The sequence below is a fragment of the Molossus molossus genome, unplaced genomic scaffold (genome assembly GCF_014108415.1).
Source record: "Molossus molossus isolate mMolMol1 unplaced genomic scaffold, mMolMol1.p scaffold_m16_p_2, whole genome shotgun sequence".
Taxonomy (NCBI): domain Eukaryota; kingdom Metazoa; phylum Chordata; class Mammalia; order Chiroptera; family Molossidae; genus Molossus; species Molossus molossus.
The window spans coordinates 90,009,056-90,031,482 of NW_023425355.1; the positions used below are offsets into that span (position 1 = coordinate 90,009,056).

At 38.1% G+C, this 22,427-nt stretch overlaps 1 protein-coding gene across 1 annotated transcript in view; it reads right to left on the minus strand.

Annotated features, from left to right (window-relative positions):
* GABRA3 (gamma-aminobutyric acid type A receptor subunit alpha3) overlaps positions 1 to 22,427 on the minus strand; it is a 294,868-nt gene that overhangs the window by 222,285 nt on the left and 50,156 nt on the right. Inside the window, exon 2 of the mRNA XM_036270472.1 lies at positions 9,476 to 9,597. Coding sequence (XP_036126365.1) covers positions 9,476 to 9,597 — 122 coding nt within the window. The remainder of the gene's footprint in view (positions 1 to 9,475; positions 9,598 to 22,427) is intronic.

Genomic DNA, 22,427 nt, shown 5'->3' on the forward strand with positions numbered 1-22,427 from the left:
ATGTTTTTATGGTCAATTAATATTTGACAAAGTAGGTAAAAACATACAAAAAGGTAAAGAGAGTCATTTCAATAAATAATGTTGGGAAAATTGGACAGGTATGTGTAAAAACATGAAAATAGGCTACCTACTTTCACTGTACAGAGGAATAAACTGGAAATGAATTACATACTTAAATGAAAGTTGAAAACCATAAAAATTCTAGAAGAAAACACAGGCAGTAAAATTTCAGACATTTTTTGTATATTTTTGCTAATATATCTCCTCAAGCAAGAGAAACAAAAGAAAAAATAAACAAAAGGAGCTACATCAAACTAAAAAGCTGCTGCACAGCAAAATAAATCATCAATAATATGAAAAGTGAACTCTTTTTTTTTTTTTCCCCTCACCCGAGGATATTTTTCCATTTTTTGTACAGATGTAGTGGGAGGGAGAGAGAGAGAGAAACATCGACATGAAGGGACACATCGAGTGGCTGCCACCCGCACGACCAACCGGGGCCGGGGACAAACTGCAACCAAAGTACGTGCCCTTAGCGGGAACTGAACCCGGGTCTCTCCAGACCGCAGGCCGACGCTCTAACCGCTGAGCCAAACTGGCCAGGGCAAAAGTGAACTCTTTTATGGGAGAATATATTTGCCAATGATATATCTGATAATGGGGTAATTTTCAATATACATAAACAAATTATACAACTCAACACTAGGAAGACAAACTAATTTAGAAATGGGCAAATGAACTGAATAGACACCTCCAAGCAAACAACAAGATGGCTAGTAGACATATCAAAAAATGCTCAACATCACTCATCATCAGAGAGATGCAAATTAAAACAACAATATCACCTCATACCTGTCAGAATAGTTATCATCAATAAATTAACAGAAGGAGAGGATTTCAGCAAAGAAGGGCAAGCATCATTTGGAAAACAGGGGCAACTGTTTAGGATATCCAATGAAAACTTAAGCAATGGAGCCTGAAGGACCACATAATCAGGGACACTGACTCAATCCTGGTAGGCTTGGGAGGACGCAATAGGGGGCCAGAAGCCCACGGTCCACAGTGGCCTGGGCTGGGACCAGGGGACTCCGCTAAAAACTGCTGCCGCCTCGCCTGGACCCAGCGACTGCAGCTGAGTCCTACAACTCCGCTTAGTGCTACACCCCCAGCTGGTGCCGAAGACTAGGCCACCCTTAGCTGGAAGGAGCGCCCTTGGGTTAAAAGTCCCAGGCGAATCCACGAGGCAGAGTCTAAACAGAGGCTATATTGGCAGCAGTCACTCACATTCGGCTCCAGCAGAGGGAGGGCAGACTGGACTGGAACTGTGTGAGGACACTTGGGATTTGGAGGGTGCTCAGTGCTTTTGCTGAGTGCAGCCACGCAGAACTGTGGTCATCTTAATCCTTCCCAGGGCCCTGGGGAGAGGTGGCTGCACCTCCCTCAGAGATTCAACCCCACCTGGCAGCCAATGAAATGCTAATTGAGGCCCATTAACAACCAGCATCTGCGCCACCCTAGGGAAATCCTCTTACACTAAGCACCTGAGGGAGTTTTTCAGGCAACTCAGAAACCAAGATTCTTCAGGTAACCTCTACTAATACCCTCCAGGAAAAAAAAAAAAAAAAAAAGCTAGAGGATAACTACCAATCCCTGGGCTAGCAACTCTAACCAGCAAAGTTACGACTTAACAGTGGTGTTTAAAGTGGATCCTCACTGCCTCATCCAAACCTAGGAGAAGGAGCCACAAACAGCAGAACACCAACATCCACAGGGAAACTTTGGCAGACTCCAAAGCGCACTGTGATAGGCAAAATGGTGAAAAACAGAAACAAAAGCCAAATGAAAGAACAAGAGACCTCTACTGAAGATGAGATAAATGAGGTGCAGATTAGCAAGTTAACAGAACTAGAATTCAGAGCCATGATCTTGAGAAAGCTCAACAGCATGTGGAAGGACATAGAGATGCTAAAAATACGCCAATTGGAAATTAAAAACCAACAAGAAGAGATAAAAAATGACATATCAGGAATGAAAAACACATTGGAAGGTCTAAAAAGCAGAGTAGAGGAAGCTGAGGACCGGATCAGTGAATTAGAAGACAGGGTAAAAAATATCAACCAATCAGAAAACCAAAAGCAAAAAAATGATTAAAAAACAGGAAGACAGCTTAAGAGAACTGTGGGACAACTGAAAACATAATAATATTTGCACCATAGGAGTCCCCGAAGAAGAAGGAAATGAGCAAGGGTTAGACAATATATTCAAAGAAACAGTGACAGAAAACTTTCCTACTTTGGGGAAGGAAGAAGGCGTTCAAGTTCAAGAAGCACAGAGAGCCCCAAGTAAAAAGAAGGCAAACAGGTCCACACCAAGACACATAGTAATCAAAATGTCAAAAATTAAACACAAGGAGACAATCCTAAAAGCAGCAAGGAATAAGGAACAGATTACCTACAAAGAAAACACCATAAGGCTCTAAGCTGACTTCTCACAAGAAACACTACAGGCCAGAAGGGACTGGCATGAAATAATCAAGATCATGAAAAACAAGGATCGGAATCCAACACTACTCTACCCAGCAAAACTATCATTCAAAATTGAAGGTCAAATAAAGAGCTTCCTAGACAAAAAAAAAAAAAAAGGCTAAGGGAATAAGTAGCACCAAACCAGCACTGCAAGACATGTTAAAAGGACTGCTGTAATTATCAGGAGAAATAGGAAGAAAAATATAACCACACTAAACAAAAATGGCAATAAATAACTACATATGAATAATCACCTTAATTGTAAATGGACTGAATGCTTCCATAAGAAACACAGAGTAGCTGATTGGATAAGAAAGCATGACTCATCTATATGTTGTTTACAAGAGACCCACGACACAACTAAAGACTCACATAAGTTGAAAACCAATCAGAAAACCAAAGGGGTGGAAAAAAATCTTCCAAGGAAATGAAAAGAAAAAAAAGCTGGGGTAGCAATACTCACATCTGATAAAACAGATTTCAAAATGAAGGCTATAACTAGAGACAAAGAAGGCCACTACATAATACTGAAAGAATCTATCCAACAGGAAGATATAACCTTGATAAACATATATGTACCCAATATAGGAGCACCAAAATATATTAAAAATCTTCTGGAGGACTTCAAAGGAGAAATCAATAGCAATACAATAATAGCAGGAGACTTCAACACCCCGCTGACATCACTGGATAGATCCTCTAGACAAAAAAATTAGCAAGGAAACAGAGACTCTAAATGAAGCACTAGACCAAATGGATTTAATAGATATCTACAGAGAATTACACCTCAAAACCACAGAATTCACATTCTTCTCAAGTGCACATGGGACCTTCTCAAAGATACACCACATGTTAGGGCACAAACTAGGTCTCTACAAGTTCAAGAAGACTGAAATCATATCAAGCAGCTTCTCAGATCACAATGTCATGAAACTAGAAATTGATAGCAAAAAGAACATACAAAGACAATTGAACACATGGAAGCTAAATAGCATGTCATTAAACAATGAATGGATCACTGAGGAGATCAAGGACGAAATAAAAAATTTCATGGAAACCAAAGAAAATGAAGACACAACAACACAATATCTCTGGGACACAGCGAAAGCAGTTCTGAGATGGAAGTACATAGCACTACAGGCCTACCTCAAGAAAACAAGAAAAATCTCTAATAAACTATCTAACTTCAAAATTTAAAGAATTAGAGAGCAAACAAAAAGAAAACCCCAGAGCAAGTAGAAGGAAGGAAATAGTAAAGATCAGAGCAGAAATAAATGACATAGAGACCAAAAAAACAATTCAAAGGATCAATGAAACAAAGAGCTGGTTTTTCGAAAAGATAAACAAGATTGATGGACCCTTAGCTAGATTCACCAAGAAACAAAGAGAGAGAACCCAAATACACAAAATCAGAAATGAAAGAGGAGAGGTAACAACTGACACCACAGAAATACAAAAGATCATTAACAACTACTATGAACAATTATATGGCAACAAATTCAACAATCTAAGCGAAATGGACAAATTTCTAGAAACACATAGTCTCCACAACTGGATCAGGAAGAGACAGAAAACTTGAAGAGACCAATAACAACAGAAGAAATTGAAGATGTAATCAAGACTCTCCCAGCAAACAAAAGTCCAGGCCTGGATGGCTTCACGGGGCAATTTTACTGAACATTCAAAGAAGAACTTATACCCGTTCTCCTCAAACTATTTCATAAAATACAAGAAGGAAGACTTACAAACGTGTTTTATGAAGCCAGCATAATTCTAATTACAAAACCAGAAAAAGGCACAACAAAGAAAGAAAACTACAGGCCAGTATCCCTGATGAACATAGATGCCAAAATCCTGAACAAAATACTAGCAAATTGGATCCAGAAATACACCAAAAAAATTATCCACCATGACCAAGTGGGATTCATCCCAGGGATGCAAGGCTAGTACAATATTTGCAAATCAATAAACGTGATACACCACATAAATAAAATGAAGAATAAAAACCACATGATCATATCAATAGAAGCCGAAAAAGCCTTCAACAAAATCCAGCATCCCTTTCTGATAAAAACTCTCAGCACTGTGGGAATAAAGGGATCATATCTACATATAATTAAGGTCATATATAAAAGACCTACAGCCAACATCATACTCAATGGGTAAAAACTAAAAGCATTTCCCTTAAGAACAGGAACAAGGCAAGGCTGCCCACTTTCGCCACTCCTATTTAACATAGTACTGGAAGTCTTAGCCACAGCAATCAGACAGGAAGAAAAAAAAAGGATCCAAATTGGAAAGGAGGAAGTGAAATTGTCATTATTTGCAGATGACATGATACTATACATAGAAAACCCCAAAGAATCCATGAAAAGTTTACTAGACTTAACAAAAGAATTTGCCAAAGTAGCAGGATACAAAATTAACGTCAAGAAATCGATGGCATTCTTATACACCAATGATGAACTGACAGAAAGAGAAACTAAGAAAACAATCTCATTTAACATTGCGGAAAAAAATTAAATACCTAGCAATAAACTTAACCAAAGAATAAAGGACCTATTCATAGAAAACTACAGGTCGCCCTGGCCGGTTTGGCTCAGCGGTTAGAGCGTCGGCCTGCGGTACAGAGAGACCCGGTTTCGGTTCCCGCTAAGGGCACGTACCTCGGTTGCAGTTTGTCCCCGGCCCTGGTTGGTCGTGCGGGTGGCAGCCACTCGATGTGTCCCTTCACATCGATGTTTCTCTCTCTCTCTCTCTTCCTCTCTCTCCCTCCCACTCTGTCTGAACAAAAAATGCAAAAATGTCCTCGGGTGAGGATTAAAAAAAAAAAAATCTACAGGTCATTGAAAAAAGAAATAGAGAAAGATATATAAAAGTGGAAGCACATACCCTGTTCATGGATTGGGAGAATAAACATCATTAAAATGTCCATATTACCCAAAGAAATCAATAGATTCAATGCAATCCCCATCAAAACACCAACGGCATACTTCACAGAATTAGAACAGTTATTTCAAAAGTTCATATGGAACTAAAAAAGGCCTCGATAGCCACAGCAATCTTGAAAAGGAAGAACACAGTTGGAGGGAATCACAATACCCGATATCAAGTTATACTACAAAGCCACAGTAAGCAAAACAGCCTGGTACTTGCACCAAGAACAGGCATATAGTCCAGTGGAACAGAACAAAGAACCGAGAAATGGACCCAAGGCAATATGCTCAATTAATATTTGATAAAGGTGGCAAGAGCATACAGTGGAGTAAGGACAGCCTCTTTAATAAATGGTGCTGGTAAAATTTGACAGCTACTTCCAGAAAAATGAAACTAGACCATCTGCTTACATCCCACACAAGAATAAACTCAAAATGGATAAAATACTTAAATGTGACTCATGAATCCATAAAAATCCTAGAAGGGATTGTAGGCAACAAAATTTCAGACATCATACGCTACAGAATTTTTACTGACACATCACCTAAGGCAATAGAAACAAAGGAGAACATGAACACATGGGACTACATCAAACTCAAAAGCTTCGGCACAGCAAAAGATACAATCATCAAAATGGAAAGGTACCCACTGTATGGGAGAGCATAATTGCCAATGATATATCAGACAATGGGTTGATTTCCAATACATATAGAGTGCTTATACAATTCCACAAATGGAAGACAAAGAACCCAATTAATAAATGGGCAGAGGAACTAGACACCTCTCCAAACAGGACATACAAATGGTTAAGAAACATATGAAGAAATGCTCATCAGCACTAATCATCAGAGAGATGCAAATTAAAACAACAATGAGGTATCACCTCACACCTGTCAGAATGGCCACCCTCAACAAATCATCAAGCAATAAGTGTTGGCAAAGGTGTGGAGAAAAGGGGACTCTAGTGGACTGTTGGTGGGAATGCAGACTTTTGCAGCCACTATGGAAAACAATATGGTGTTACCTCAAAAAATTAAAAATTGAACTTCCATTTGACCCAGTGATTCCACTTCTAGGAATATACCCTAAGAAGCCTAAAACACCAATCAGAAAGAATATATATACCCCCATGTTTGTAGCAGCACTATTTACAATAACTAAGATCTGGAAACAGCCCAAATGTCCATCAGTAGACGAATGGATAAAAAAGCCGTGGTACATATACACAATGGAGTACTATGCAGCTGTAAGAAAGAAAGATCTCTTATCGTTTGAGACGACATGGAGAAACCTGGAAAGTATCATCCTAAGTGAAACATGCCAAACAGAGAAAGACCAGTTTTATATGATCTCACTTATTTGTGGAATATAATGGACATAACAGTCCGAGGAATGGAGTAGTCCCAGAGACGTGGAAGTGGGGTACAGACTGACAATCCCCAGAAGAAGGGGTTAACCACAGAACTTATATGCATGTATGCATGAACAGTGGACATGGACAATAAACTGGGTACAGGGCAGGGAGGGACGGGGATGGGGGAATCAGTGGGGGGGAAAGGAGAAACATCTGTAACAAAATTTAATTAATAAAAATCATTAATTAATTAATTAAAAATAAAATAAATTAACAAACAACAAATGCTGAGGAGGATGTGGAGAAAGAGGAACTCTTGTGCACTGTTGGTGGGAATGCAGATTGTTGCAGCCACTGTTAAAAATAGTATGGAGTTTCGCCCAAAAACTAAAAATGGAATTGCCTTTTGACTCAGTGAGTCCACTTCTGGGAATATAGCTTAAGGAACCCGAAACACTAATTTGAAAGAATATACACACCCTTGTGCTCAGTGTAGTGTTATTTACAATAACCAAGATCTAGAAGAAGCCCAAGTACCAATCAATAGATGATTGGATAAAATATCCATGATACAGTTACACAATGGAATACTACTTGGCCATAAATAAAATGAACTCTGACCCTTTACAACAGCATGGGTGGACCCAGAGAGTATTATGCTAAGTGAAATGAGCCAGTCAGAGAAAGATAAATACCATATGATCTCACTTACATGTGGAATATGAAGAACAAAATAAACTGATGAACAGTATAGAAATAGAGGCATGGATACATGGAACAGACTGCCAGCAGTCACAGGGGAGGGGATTTGGGGACTAGATGAAATAAGGGGAGGGGATTAAGCAAAAACCATATACATACATAAGGACACAGATAAGAGTATGGTGATAGCTAGAGGGAAAGAGGGGTGTGGGGGAGGTGGAGGTGGGTAAAGGGGAGATAAATGGGGACCGAAAGTGTCTTTGCTTTGGGCAATGGACACACAAAACAGTGTGCAGATGATGTTTTGTTGAGTTTTATACTTCAAACTTGTATGGTTTTGTGAACCAATGTCATCCGAATAAATTCAATTAGAAAATAAAGAGAACATATCAATGAGAAACAGAAGCTAGCGTGAATGGGCTCCCACTAAACAAATATGAGAAATTATGAATAAAAATTTTAAACACAATTAATAATATTAATGGATTTCAATTCATTGAATAAAAATCTATCTCTTTATGTTAATCATCACCTAATTAATTTAAAAATAAAATATTTTTCTTTTTTTTTTTTTTTTTTTTTATCCTCACCCGAGGACACTTTTTCATTCTTTGTTCAGATAGAGCAGGAGGGAGAGAGAGAGAGAAACATCGATGTGAAAGGGACACATCGAGTGGCTGCCACCCGCACGACCAACCAGGGCCGGGGACAAACTGCAACCGAGGTACATGCCCTTAGCGGGAACCGAACCCGGGTCTCTCCGGACCGCAGGCCAACGCTCTAACCGCTGAGCCAAACCGGCCAGGGCTAAAATATTTTTCTTACAGTAGTATGCCATGTGAAAAATGTAGAGGAATAATATATTTAGAAAATCACCTATTTGCAAAATAAGTTTTGTTCATGCAATAACAATCAATAGTTGTTAAAACTATTGAGTGCAATGTAAAAGAGAATCATAATAACTTCAAAGCATTTCCCCACAAATTACTTATTAACTATGTACTGAAAACATGGTACTTTTACATTGTAATAACCTGACAACATTGACGTTAAAAGTGCATACTTACAGTGGGGAAAGCAGACATCATGCTCCTTTTTGAGTAATGCACTGAGAAAAACACAATTAACTCTTGTATTTCTTCCAAAAATGAGTAGGAAACATCTAATTAATGCCATAAAAGACAAAGAAAGACTGAGCACTGATACCAGATTATAGGCTAAAGAGATGTGGAAATAAATGCAGTACATAATTGAATCATATATCAAGGAAAACGGCTATAACAAACACTTTGGAAATGATTGACAAAAATTATATATGGACTACAGATTAGAAAATAGTTTGTCAGGTTATATGTTCTGTATTTATAATTGCATTACAATTTTAAAAATAATGTTTGTTATAAAGAAATACACACTGGAGTGTTTAGGGATAAAGGGGTATGATATCTCAAAGTAATTCTCAAGCAATTCAGTAAAAAATTAAACACACATATATTTGCATACTTGCCTTTTAAATACAGCTATGATGTATTATAATGCATTTACCTTATTATGATAATATTGCTGATCATACTAAACTGATAGCCATCTAAGATTCAACCTAACCAGCAGATTGCTCCATTTTAAATGTCAGGCTGATATGTGCTTAAGGTTTTGAGAACAAAGTTTTGTTTTCCTGCTGTTCCTGGGCCATACTTGCTATCCAGCCCGAAATTGGTATTTCATTACCAGAAATGGGGTTATAATACCCCAAATGTATTTACATAGGTGAAATTCAGAAACTTCCAGAACCAGACCAGAGATTGACCATTAAAATAAAGGATTACAAATAATTTCTAGTGCTCAGAAAGAAGAAGTAGCTTATATTAATCTCATACATCAATAGACTACTAAAGATACTTTAAGAATTTTTTTAGGTGAAAATAGCCCAGCAGAAGATCTTAAAAAAGTCACTGACCTCCAAGCCCAGGACGAAGCCGGTTATCATAGCCATCCAGAAGACGATCCAAAATTCTGGTGAAGATAGTGATGTTTTCAGTGCTGTCATCAGGAATATCTGGGGCATGCTTGGGAGAGAGCCTGGGGCAGTAGAAGAAAAATAAAAAATAATAGTGCTTAATAGGAAACAATTACATGTCTAAACACTTTCAAGAAGATTTCAATCAACATACTGGGTCAATTAAATAGCCCTGCATCTTAACTAAACCAGCAAGAACTTCCTATTTGTCACAATAATTACCTGTGTAGAAGGCAGAGAGGGGTCATTATAATTGAGCTCTTACTCCATCATTGGCATGACCTTTACCAAACAAAGGATCCAGCCCCAACCCAGCACTGGAGAACCACAAGCAGAAATCCTGGACAGAATATTCCCAGAAACAGTACCTAGCATAAAGTTGATTCAGCAAATTTTGTTGCATGAATGAAAGAACCTCAAAATAAAATAGGGAAAATTTTGTTACTAAGAACATATCCATCTTCTAGCCTAGAAAGGTGTAGGTTCACAGAACGACATAGGCAAACAAACCTTTGAATTAAGTCTACTTCCCACTCTATGAAGATAGGGCAACAAAGCAATAGTAATCTATTAAATGCTAAATCTATCAAGATTATTAAGAGATTCTCCAAATGCTCTCATTTAATACATAAGAAAATAAGCTCAAAGAGGACACTCAATTTGCACACAGATGTGTTGTTAGTTAGAATCAGAGATAAGAGATAGGATTACAATAAAAGATTTCTGGTTGGGTTTTTTTTTTAACTTTAAATTAATTTATTTTTGCTACAGATGTTTCTCCTTTTTCCCCATTGACACCCTCCTCCCCATGCCCCCCACCTCATCCCCAACTGTGTTGACCATGTCCATCAGTTACGCATACATGTACATAAGTTCAGAGATTTATCTCCTCCCGCCCCCTCCCACCCCCTCTTCTTAGGGTTGTCAGTCTGCACCCTATTTCCACGTCTCTGAGTCTACCCCGTTCCTCAGACTGTTATGTTCATTATATTCCACAAATAAGTGAGATCATGAGATATTTGTCTTTCTCTGCTTGGCTTGTTTCACTTAGGATAATACTCTTCAGGTCCCTCCATGTCATCTCAAAGGATAAGAGGTCTTTTTTTCTTAAAGCTGCATAGTATTTCATTGTGTAAATGTACCACTGCTGTTTTATCCATTCATCTACTGATGGACACTAGGGCTGTTTCCAGATCTTGGTTATTGTAAATAGTGCTGCTATGAACATGGGGGTACATATATTCTTTCTGATTGGTGTTTCAGGCTTCCTATGGTATATTCCTGGAAGTGGAAAGACTGGGTCAAATGGCAATTCAATTTTTAATTTTTTGAGGTAACACCATCGTCTTATGCATAGTGGCTGCACCAGTCTATATTCCTACCAGCAGTGTACTAGAGTCCCCTTTTCACCACACCCTCACCATCACTTGTTCTTTGATGATTTGTTGATAGTGACCATTCTGACAGGTGTGAGGTAGTTTTCTGGTTTTCTAGTGACACTCAGCTACCTCCTACTTCTTTAGTTTGGATGCGTTTTGTAAGCTTTTCAAAGAACTAGGAACTTTAATAATGATCTAATCAGGCCCAGACTGTGATTGATACTTTTCCTTTCTAAGGAGGAGCTTAGTGTGGTTTGACAGGAATAAAAATAAAGAAAGTTCCGATGCAGGAACAAGACAAGGATGGCCACTGTCACCACTCTTATTGAACATAGTACTGGAAGTCTTGGCTACAGCAATCAGACCAGAAGAAAAAATAAAGGGGATCCAAATTGGAAAGGAGGAAGTGAAACTCATTATTCACAGACGACATGATACTATGCATAGAAAACCACAAAGACTCCATCAAAAATTTACTACATTTACTAAATGAATTTCACAAAGTAGCAGGATACAAAATTAACGTCAAGAAATCGATGGCATTCTCATACACTGATGAAGAACTCACACAAAGAAAAACTAACAAAATAATCCTATTTATCATTGGGGCAAAAAAAATTAAGATATCTAGGAATAAACTTAACCAAAGAAATAAAGGACCTATTCGCAGAAAACTGCAGGTCACTGGAAAAAGAAATAGAGGAAGATATAAAAGAGTGGAAGTATATACCTTGTTCATGGATTGGAATATTTAACATCATTAAAATGTCCATACTACCCAAAGACATCTATAGATTCAATGCAATCACCATCAAAATACCAATGACATATTTCACAGAACTAGAACAAATGCTTCAAAAGTTCATATGGAACCAAAAAAGACCTAAAATAGCCACAGCTGTCTTGAAAAAGAAAAACAAACTTGGAAGAATCATATTACCAGATTTCAGGTTATACTACAAAGCCACTGTGATCAAAACAGCCTGGTACTGGCACAAGAACAGGCATATAGTCCAGGGGAACAGAACAGAGAACCCAGAAATGGACCCAAGGCAATATGATCAATTAATATTTGACAAAGGTGGCAAGAGTATACAGTGGAGTAAAGACAGCCTCCTTAATAAATGGTGTTGGGGAAATTGGACAGCTACATGCAAAAAATGAAACTAGACCATCAACGTACACCATACATAAGAATAAACTCAAAATGGATAAAAGCCTTAAATGTGACTCCTAAATCCATAAAAATCCTAGAACAAAATGTAAGCAACAAAATTTCAGACATCATATACAGCAGAATTTTCACTGACACATCACCTAAGGCAACAGAAACAAAGGAGAAAATAAACACATGGGACTACATCAAACTCAAAAGCTTCTGCACAGCAAAAGATACAATCATCAAAATGGAAAGGCAACACACTGTATGGGAGAGCATAATTGCCAATGATATATCAGATAAGGGGTTAATTTCCAATATATATAGAGTGCTCATACAACTCCACAAAAGGAAGACAATGAACCCAATTAAAAAATGGGCAGAGGAACTAAAGGGACACCTCTCCAAACAGGACATACAAATGGCTCAGAGACATATGAAGAAATGCTCAACATCACTAATCATCAGAGAGATGCAAATTAAAACAACAATGAGGTATCACCTCACACCTGTCAGAATGGACGCCATCAACAAGTCATCAAACAATAAGTGTTGGCGAGGATGTGGAGAAGAGGGGACTCTAGTACACTGCTGGTGGGAATGCAAACTGGTGCAGCCACTATGGAAAACAATATGGTGTTACCTCAAAAAATTAAAAATTAAATTGCCATTTGACCCAGTGATCCCACTGGTAGGAATATACCCTCCGAAGCCTGAAACACCAATCAGAAATAATATATATATCCCCATGTTTGTAGCAGCACTATTTACAATAGCTGAGATCTGGAAACAGCCCAAATGTCCATCAGTAGACGAGTGGATAAAAAAGCTGTGGTACATATACACAATGGAGTACTATGCAGCTGTAAGAAAGAAAGATCTCTTATCCTTTGAGACGATATGGGGGGACCTGGCATGTATTATCCTAAGCTAAACAAGCCAAACAGAGAAAAACAAGTATCATATGATCTCACTTATTTGTGGAATGTAATGAACATAGCAGTCTGAGGAATGAGGTAGTCCCAGAGACGTGGAAGTGGGGTACAGACTGACAATCCCTAGAAGAGGGGGTGGTGAGGGAGAGATAAACCACAGAACTTATATGCATGTATGCATGAACAATGGACCTGGACAACAAAGCTGGGGACAGGGCTGGGTGGGGGTGGGGAGGAATCAGTGGGGGGAAAAGGAGAAACATCTGTAACAAAAATAAATAAATTTTAAAAAAATAGAAAGTCCCTATGTAGTTGAGGGAAAAGAGAAATATTGTGAAAGAAATGGCATTGCCAAGGGACAAGAAGCATTGTCAGAAATTAAGTTATAAACTAGAAGTCAGAAATCCTGGGTTCAAGTGCCAGCTGCATTTGTGATTTTGAGTAGATCATTAAGCAAGTTACAGTACTTTATCTCCTTAGGTCTGTTTTCCTCATTCAACTTTAGACACAGAAGGTTACAATTAATACATATACAATAACTATTCCTAGCATCCAGTCAATCAGGGCAATAAAAGACATAGAATAACAATTAAGAAGGAGACTTAATAGACAGTCAATATGTATCCCTAGCAGTGAGAAAAATTCCTTTCCTGAAAAAGACACCAAAAAATATGTGCAGAATATTAGAAATATCTGAATTGAAATGGTCTTGCTCTAAAATGCCACTGTCTAGCTAATAATCTTGGAAAATTCATTTTGAACCCCAAATTGTCCCCTTAATTCATAAACTTAATTAAATTCAATGTATCTTTATCAAGCATCAACTATGTGCCTATTACTCTCCCACATGTTGTGACAGAGAAAGAAAAAAAAAGATAAAACATGGTAAGTAATCTTTCCCTGCTTATAGGGTTTCTAAGATAATCAAATGATAAAATAGATACACATGGAAGGAAAAAGGGACCTAGGCTTAAAGAGTCTGGATACATGCATTGAATTTATTAGTTGTGTGACTTTAAGCAAGTCATACAGCACCTCTAGTAACAGTTTTCTCTCTTTACAATTAAAATACTTCACAGGTATCAACAAAAATCAACTATAATAAAAAGCACTAGAAGATTAAAAATGGCAGCAGAGTGAATGGAAGCTACACAGACTAACTTCCGGGACCAAACTAGAATTACAACTAAAATAAAGACAAGTCATCTGGAAAAACCAACTGAAGAGCAGCTGGAGAGAACCCTTATAACCAGGGACATAAAGAGGACCACAAATTGAGACTGGTAGGAACTGTGGAGGCACAACAGGACTGTCTACATGCCCATGGGCAGGAGCTAAGGGCTGTCTTAGCTGTGAGAAGTTTCCGCTGAAAAGTTGGGGATTAAAACACCAAGCTAACACCCAGTACAGAGTAGAGAAACATGGAAAGAGACCCACATAACACATAGAAGTAACAGATATTTACAGAGAATTATACACAAACTACAGAATTCACATGCTTCTCAAGTGCACACAGGACATTCCCAAATGCAGACCAATTGTTAGGACACAAACTAAGTCCCTACAAGTTCAAGAACATTAAAATTATATCAAGCATCTTCTCAGCTCACAATGGCATGAAACTAGAAATTAATTACAATAAAAACACTCAAATATATTCAAACACATGGAGGCTCAAAAGCATATTATTAAACAATGAATGGGTTGTCAAGGAGATTAAGAAAGAAATAAAAACTTCCTGGAAGATAATGAAAATGACCACACAACAACACAAAATCAATGGGACACAGCAAAAGCAGTCTTGAGAAAGAAGTTCATATCACTACAGGATTACCACAAGAAACAAGAAATTTTTCAAATACACTATATGACCCTACAATTAAAGAAGTAGAAAGTCAACAAAAAGAAAAACAGAGAGGAACTAGAAGAGAAAAAATATTAAAGGTAAGAATAGAAATAAGTGACATAAAAACTATTAAAAAAAATTCGAAAGATCAATCAGTACAGCTGGTTTGGCTCAGTGGCTGAGCATCAACCCATACACCAAAAGGTCACCAGTTTGATTCCAGGTCAGGGCACATGCCCAGGTTGTGGGCCAAATCCCAGTGGGGGGCATGCAGGAGGTGGCAAATCGATGTTCTCTCTCATCGATGTTTCTATCTCTACTTCTCCCTCTAAAATCAAAAAAGAGAAAACAAACAAAAAAATCAATGAAACAAAGAGCTGGTTCTTTGAAAAGATAAACAATATTGATGAATTTTTAGCCAGAATCACCAAGAAATGGAGAGGATCCAATTACATAAAAGCAAAAAGAAACAGGGGAAGTAATAACTGACGCCACGCAAATTCAAAGGATTGTTGAAAATACTATGAACAATTATATGCCAACAAATTGGATAACCTAGGAAAAATGGACAAATTTTCAAAATTAAAGAGTTTCCTCAAATGGAACTGGAAAGAGACCTAAAACTTGAACAGACCAATAACAACTAAGAAAATTGAAGATGTAATCAAGAAACTCACAACAATCAAAACCCCAGGCCCCAACAGATTCATGGTGGAGATTTACCAAAATTCAAAAAAGATCTAATACCCATTCTCCTCAAACCATTCCAAAAAATTCCAAGAAGGAAGACTTCCAAACTCATTTTATGAGGCAAAAAATAATTCTAATTTCAAACCCAAATAAAGGCACTACAAAGAAAGAAAACTACAGACCAATATCCCTGATGAACATAGATGCCAAAACACTTTACAAAATACCAGCAAATCAGATCCAGCAATACATTAAAAAAATGATTCACCATGAACAAGTGGAATTCATCCCAGGGATTCAAGACTGGTACAATATTCACAAATAAATAAAGGTGATACACCACATAAACAAAAGGAAAAATATAAACCATATGATAATATTAATAGATGCTGAAAATCATTCGACAAAATCCAGCACCAATTTTCCGATAAAAACATTCAGTAATGTGGGAATGGAGAAATGATATCTTGACATAATAAAGGCCATATATGACAAACCTATAACCAACAACATACTCAATGGGCAAAAACTAAAATAATTTACCTTAAGAACAGGAACAAGGCAAGGATGCCCACTTTCGCCACTCTTATTTAACATAATACTGGAAGTCTTAGCCACAGCAATCAGAGAAGAGGAAAAAATAAAAAGGATCCAAATTGGAAAGGATGAAGTGATTATTTGCAGATGACATGATATGCTACCTAGAAAACCCTAAAGACTCCACCAAAAATCTGCTAGATTTAATAAAAGAATTTGGCAAAGAAGCATGATACAAAATTAACATCAAGAAATCTATGGGGATCGAAAAAATGGCTGTGGAGTGAACGGAAGCTACACAGACCATCTCCCAGAACCAAACTGGAATTACAACTATAACACAGACAAATTGATGGGAAAAAGCAACAGAAAAACAGCTTGCCAGGACCATATAACAAGGGACACTGACGCCATCCCGGTAGGCCTGCGAAGGCGCGAGACAGGGGCTGGGAGCCCACGGTCAGCAGCTCCGCAGCTGCCTTAGCTGGGAGCAGCGCCCTCGGGTTACACTCCCAGGCGGCTCCACAGCGCAGAGCCGGGACACAGTCTAAAACAGCCACAGCCACTCACCTTAGGCTCCGGCAGAGGGAGGGTAAACTGGACTGGAACTGTGTGGGGACACTCGGGATTTGGAGGGCACCCAGAGCGTTTGCTGAGAGCAGCCACACAGAACGGCGGCCACATTGCTCCTTCCCAGAGCTCTGAGGAGAGGCAGCAGCCCCTCCCTCAGAGATCCAACCCCACCCTGTGAGCATTTGAAGTGCTAATTGAGGCTCACTAACAACCAGCATCTGCCTCACCTCCCATGAAAGCCCCTTGTGCTAAGCACCTGAGGGAGTTTTTCAATCAACTGACAACCCAAAACTCATCAAGTAACCTCCACTGCTAGCCTCCAGGCCAAAAGCTAGACGATAAAAGTACCTTTCCTGGGCTGGCAACTTTAACCAGGAAAGTAAGACTTGACAGTGGTGTTTAACATGGGTCCTTCCTCGATCATCTAAACATAGGAGAGGGAGCCACAAACAGCAGAACACCAACACCCACAGGGAAAACTTGACAGGCTCCAAAGCTCACTGTGATAGACAAAATGGTGAAACACAGAAACAGAAGCCAAATTAAAGAGCAAGAGACCTCCACTGAAGATGAGATTAATGTGGAGCAATTAGTCATGTTAACAGAGCTAAAATTCAGAGCCATGATCTGGAGGAAGCTGAAGAGCATGAGTAAGGACATAGAGACACTGAAAATAAGCCAATTGGAAATTAAAAACCAACAAGAAGAGATAAAAAATGACATATCAGAAATGAAAAACACATTGGAAGGTTTAAAAAGCAGAGTAGAGGAAGCTGAGGACCGGATCAGTGAATTAGAAGACAGGGTAGAAAAAATCAACCAATCAGAAAAACAAAAGCAAAAAACTATTAAAAAACTGGAAGACAGCTTAAGAGAACTGTGGAACAACTGGAAACATAATAATATTCGCATCATAGGAGTCCCCAAAGAAGAAGAAAACGGGCAAGGAATAGAGAATATATTCAAAAAAATGGTGACAGAAAACTTCCCTAGTTTGGTGAAGGAAGAAGGCATTCAAGTTCAAGAAGCACGGAGAGTCCCAAGTAAGAAGAACCCAAACAGGCCCACACCAAGACACATAGTAATTAAAATGCCACAAATTAAAGACAAAGAGAGAATCCTAAAAGCAGCATGAGATAAGCAACAGGTTACCTACCAAGGAAACCCCATAAGGCTCTCAGCTGACTTCTCACAAGAAGCACTATAGGCCAGAAGGGAATGGTATGAAGTAATGAAAGTCATGAAAAACAAGAATCTGAATCCAAGACTACTCTACCCAGCAAGGCTATCATTCAAAATAGAAGGTCAAATAAAGCGCTTCGCAGACAAAAAAAAGGCTAAGGGAATATATTAGCACGAAACCAGCACTCAAAGAAATGTTAAAAGGACTGCTGTAATTAGCAGTAGAAATGGGAAGAAAAATAGAACCACACTAAACAAAAAGGGCAATAAAAAGGTACATATCAATAATCACCTTAAATGTAAATGGATTGAATGCTCCCATAAAAAGACACAGAGTAGCTGATTGGATAAGAAAGCATGACTCATCTATATGTTGTTTACAAGAGACCCACCTCACAACAAAAGACTCACATAGGTTGAAAGTGAAGGAATGGAAAAAAATTTTCCGAGCAAATGGAAAGCAAAAAAAAAGCTGGGGTAGCAATTCTCATATCTGACAAAATAGATTTCAAAATGAAGACCATAACTAGAGACAAAGAAGGCCACTACATAATATGGAAAGGATCTATCCAACAGGAAGATATAAACTTGATAAACATATATGCACCAAATATAGGAGAACCAAAATATATTAAAAACCTTCTAGAGGACTTCCAAGGAGAAATCGACAACAATACAATCATAGCAGGGGACTTCAACACCCCGTTGACAGCACTGGATAGATCCCCTAGTCAAAATTTAGCAAGGAAACAGAGACTCTAAATGAAGCACTAGACCAAATGGATTTCATAGATATCTACAGAGAACTACACCCCAAAACTATAGAATTCACATTCTTCTCAAGTACACATGGGACATTCTCAAAGATAGACCACATGATAGGACACAAACTAAATCTCTACAAGTTCAAGAATATTGAAATCATATCAAGCATCTTCTCAGATCACAATGGCATGAAAATTGAAATCAATTGCAACAAGAATATGCAAAGATATTTCAACACATGGAGGCTAAATAGCATGTTATGAAACAATGAATGGGTCACTGAGGAGATCAAGGAAGAAATTAAAAACTTCTTGAAACCAATGAAAAGGAACACACAACAACACAAAATCTATGGAATGCAGCGAAAGCAGTTCTGAGAAGGAAGTTCATAGCATTACAGGCCTACCTCAAAAAACAAGAAAAATTTCAAATTGACTGTCCAACCTCACAACTTAAAGAATTAGAAAGCAAACAAAACGAAAACCCCAGATCAAGTAGAAGGAAGGAAATAGTAAAGATCAGAGCAGGAATAAACGACATAGAGACCAAAAAATAATTCAAAGGATCAATGAAACAAAGAGCTGGTTTTTTGAAAAGATAAACAAGATTAATGGACCCTTAGCTAGACTCATCAAGAAACAAAGAGAGAGAACCCAAATACACAAAATCAGAAATGAAAGAGGAGAAGAAACAACCAACACCACGGAAATACAAAAGATCATTAACAACTACTATGAACAACTATATGGCAACAAATTCGAAAATCTAAGTGAAATGGACAAGTTTCTAGAAACACACAGACTCCCAAAACTGGACCCGGAAGAGATAGAAAACTTGAACAGACCAATAACAACTAAGAAAATTGAAGAGGTAATCAAGACTCTCCCAGCAAGCAAAAGCCCAGGCCCAGATGGCATCACAGGGGAGTTTTACCGAACATTCAAAAAATAACTAACACCCATTCTCCACAAACTATTTCAAAACATTCAAGAAGAAGGAAGACTTCCAAACACGTTCTATAAGGCCAGCATAATTCTAATTCCAAAACCAGAAAAAGACACTACGAAGAAAGAAAACTACAGGCCAATTTCCCTGATGAACATAGACGCCAAAATCCTGAACAAAATATTAGCAAATCAAATCCAGAAATACATCAAAAAAATTATTCACCATGACCAAGTGGGATTCATTCCAGGGATGCAAGACTGTTACAATATTCGCAAATCAATAAATGTGATACACCACATAAACAAAATGAAGAATAAAAACCACATGATCATATCATTAGATGCTGAAAAAGCATTCGACAAAATCCAGCATCCATTTCTGATAAAAACGCTCAGCAATGTAGGAATAGAGGGATCATATCTCGACATAATAAAGGCCATATATGAAAGACCTACAGCCAACATCATACTCAATGGACAGAAACTAAAAACATTTCCATTAACAACAGGAATAAGACAGGGATGTCTACTTTCGCCACTCTTATTTAACATTCTACTGGAAGTCTTAGTAACAGCAATCAGATATGAAGAAAAAATAAAAGGGATCCAAATTGGAAAGGACGAAGTGAAAATGTCATTATTTGCAGATGACATGATATTATACATAGAAAACCTTAAAGACTCCATCAAAAATCTACTAGACTTAATAAATGAATTTGGCAAGCAGGGGAATACAAAATTAACGTCAAGAAATCGACGGCATTCTTGTACACCAATGATGAACTCACAGAAAGAGAATCTGAAAAAACAATCCCATTTATAATCACGCCAAAAAAATTAAGATACCTAGGAGTAAACTTAACGAAAGAAGTAAAGGACCTATTTGCAGAAAACTACAGGTCATTGAAAAAGGAAATAGAGGAAGATATAAAAAAGTGGAAGCACATACCCTGTTCATGGGTTGGAAGAATAAACATCATTAAAATGTCCATACTACCCAAAGCAACCTATAGATTCAATGCAATCCCCATCAAAATACCAACCACATATTTCATAGAACTAGAACAAATACTTCAAAAGTTCATATGGAACCAAAAAAGACCCCGAATAGCCACAGCAATCTTGAAAAAGAAGAACAAAGTAGGTGGGATCACAATACCAGATATCAGGTTATACTACAAAGTGACTGTAACCAAAACAGCCTGGTACTGGCACAAGAACAGGCACATAGACCAGTGGAAAAGAACTGAAAACCCAGAAATGGACCCAAAGCAATACGCTCAATTAATATTTGACAAAGGTGGCAAGAGCATACAGTGGAGTAAAGACAGCCTCTTTAATAAATGGTGTTGGGAAAATTGGACAGCTACATGCAAAAAAATGAAACTAGACCATCAACTTACACCATACACAAAAATAAACTCAAAATGGATAAAAGACTTAAATGTGACCCGTGAATCCATAAAAATTCTAGAAGAAAATGTAGGCAACAAAATTTCGGACATCATACGGAGCAGAATTTTCACTGATACAGCAACTAAGGCAATAGAAACAAAGGAGAAAATGAACACATGGGACTACATCAAACTAAAAAGCTTCTGCACAGCAAAAGTAACAATCATCAAAATGGAAAGGGAACCCACTGTATGGGAGAACATGATTGCCAATGATGTCTCAGATAAGGGTTTAATTTCCAATATATAGAGAGTGATCATACAACTGAACAAAAGGAAGACAAAGAACCCAATTAAAAAAATAGGCAGAGGAGCTGAATAGACACCTCTCCAAACAGGACATACAAATGGCCAAGAGACATATGAAAAAATGCTCAACGTCACTAATCATCAGAGAGATGCAAATTAAAACAACAATGAGGTATCACCTCACACCTGTCAGAATGGCCACCATCAACAAATCATCAAACAACAAGTGTTGGTGAGGGTGTGGAGAAAAGGGGACTCTAATACACTGCTGGTGGGAATGCAGACTGGTGCAGCCGCTGTGGAAAACAATATGGTGTTACCTCAAAAAATTAAACATTGAACTTCCATTTGACCCAGTGATCCCACTTCTGGGAATATACCCTAAGAAGCCTGAAACACCAATCAGGAAGAATATATGTACCCCCATGTTCATAGCAGCACTATTTACAATAGCTGAGATCTGGAAACAGCCCAAGTGTCCATCAGTAGATGAATGGATATAAAAGCTGTGGTACATATACACAATGGAGTACTATGCAGCTGTAAGAAAGAAAGATCTCTTATCCTTTGAGACGACATGGAGCGACCTGGAAAGTATTATACTAAGTGAAATAAGCCAAGCAGAAAAAGACAAATACCACATGATCTCACTTATATACAGAATATAATGAACATAACAGTCTGAGGAATACGGTATACCCAGAAACATGGAAGTAGGGCACAGACTGACATTCCTCAGAAGAGGGAGGGGGAGAGATAAACCACAGATCTTATATGCATGTATGCATGATCAATGGACATGGACAACTAAGCCGGGGACGGGGTGGAGGTGGGGAGGGGAGGGGGGTGCCAATGGGGTAAAAAAGGTAAAATATCTATAACAAAAAAATAAATAAAAAATTTTAAAAAGAAAGAAATCTATGGCATTTTTATACACCAATAATGACCTCAGAAAAACAGAAACTAAAAAAAAAGAAAGGGTGGGGATTCCAAAATGGTGGCAGAATGAATGAAAGCTACACAGACCATCTCCCAGGACCAAACTGAAATTACAATGAAAAATAAAGACAAATCTTCAGGAAAAGGCAACAGAAAAGCAGCTTGAGGACCACATGACCAGGGACACCGACTCAATCCTGGTAGGCTAACAGAGATGCAAGAGGGAAGCTGGGACCC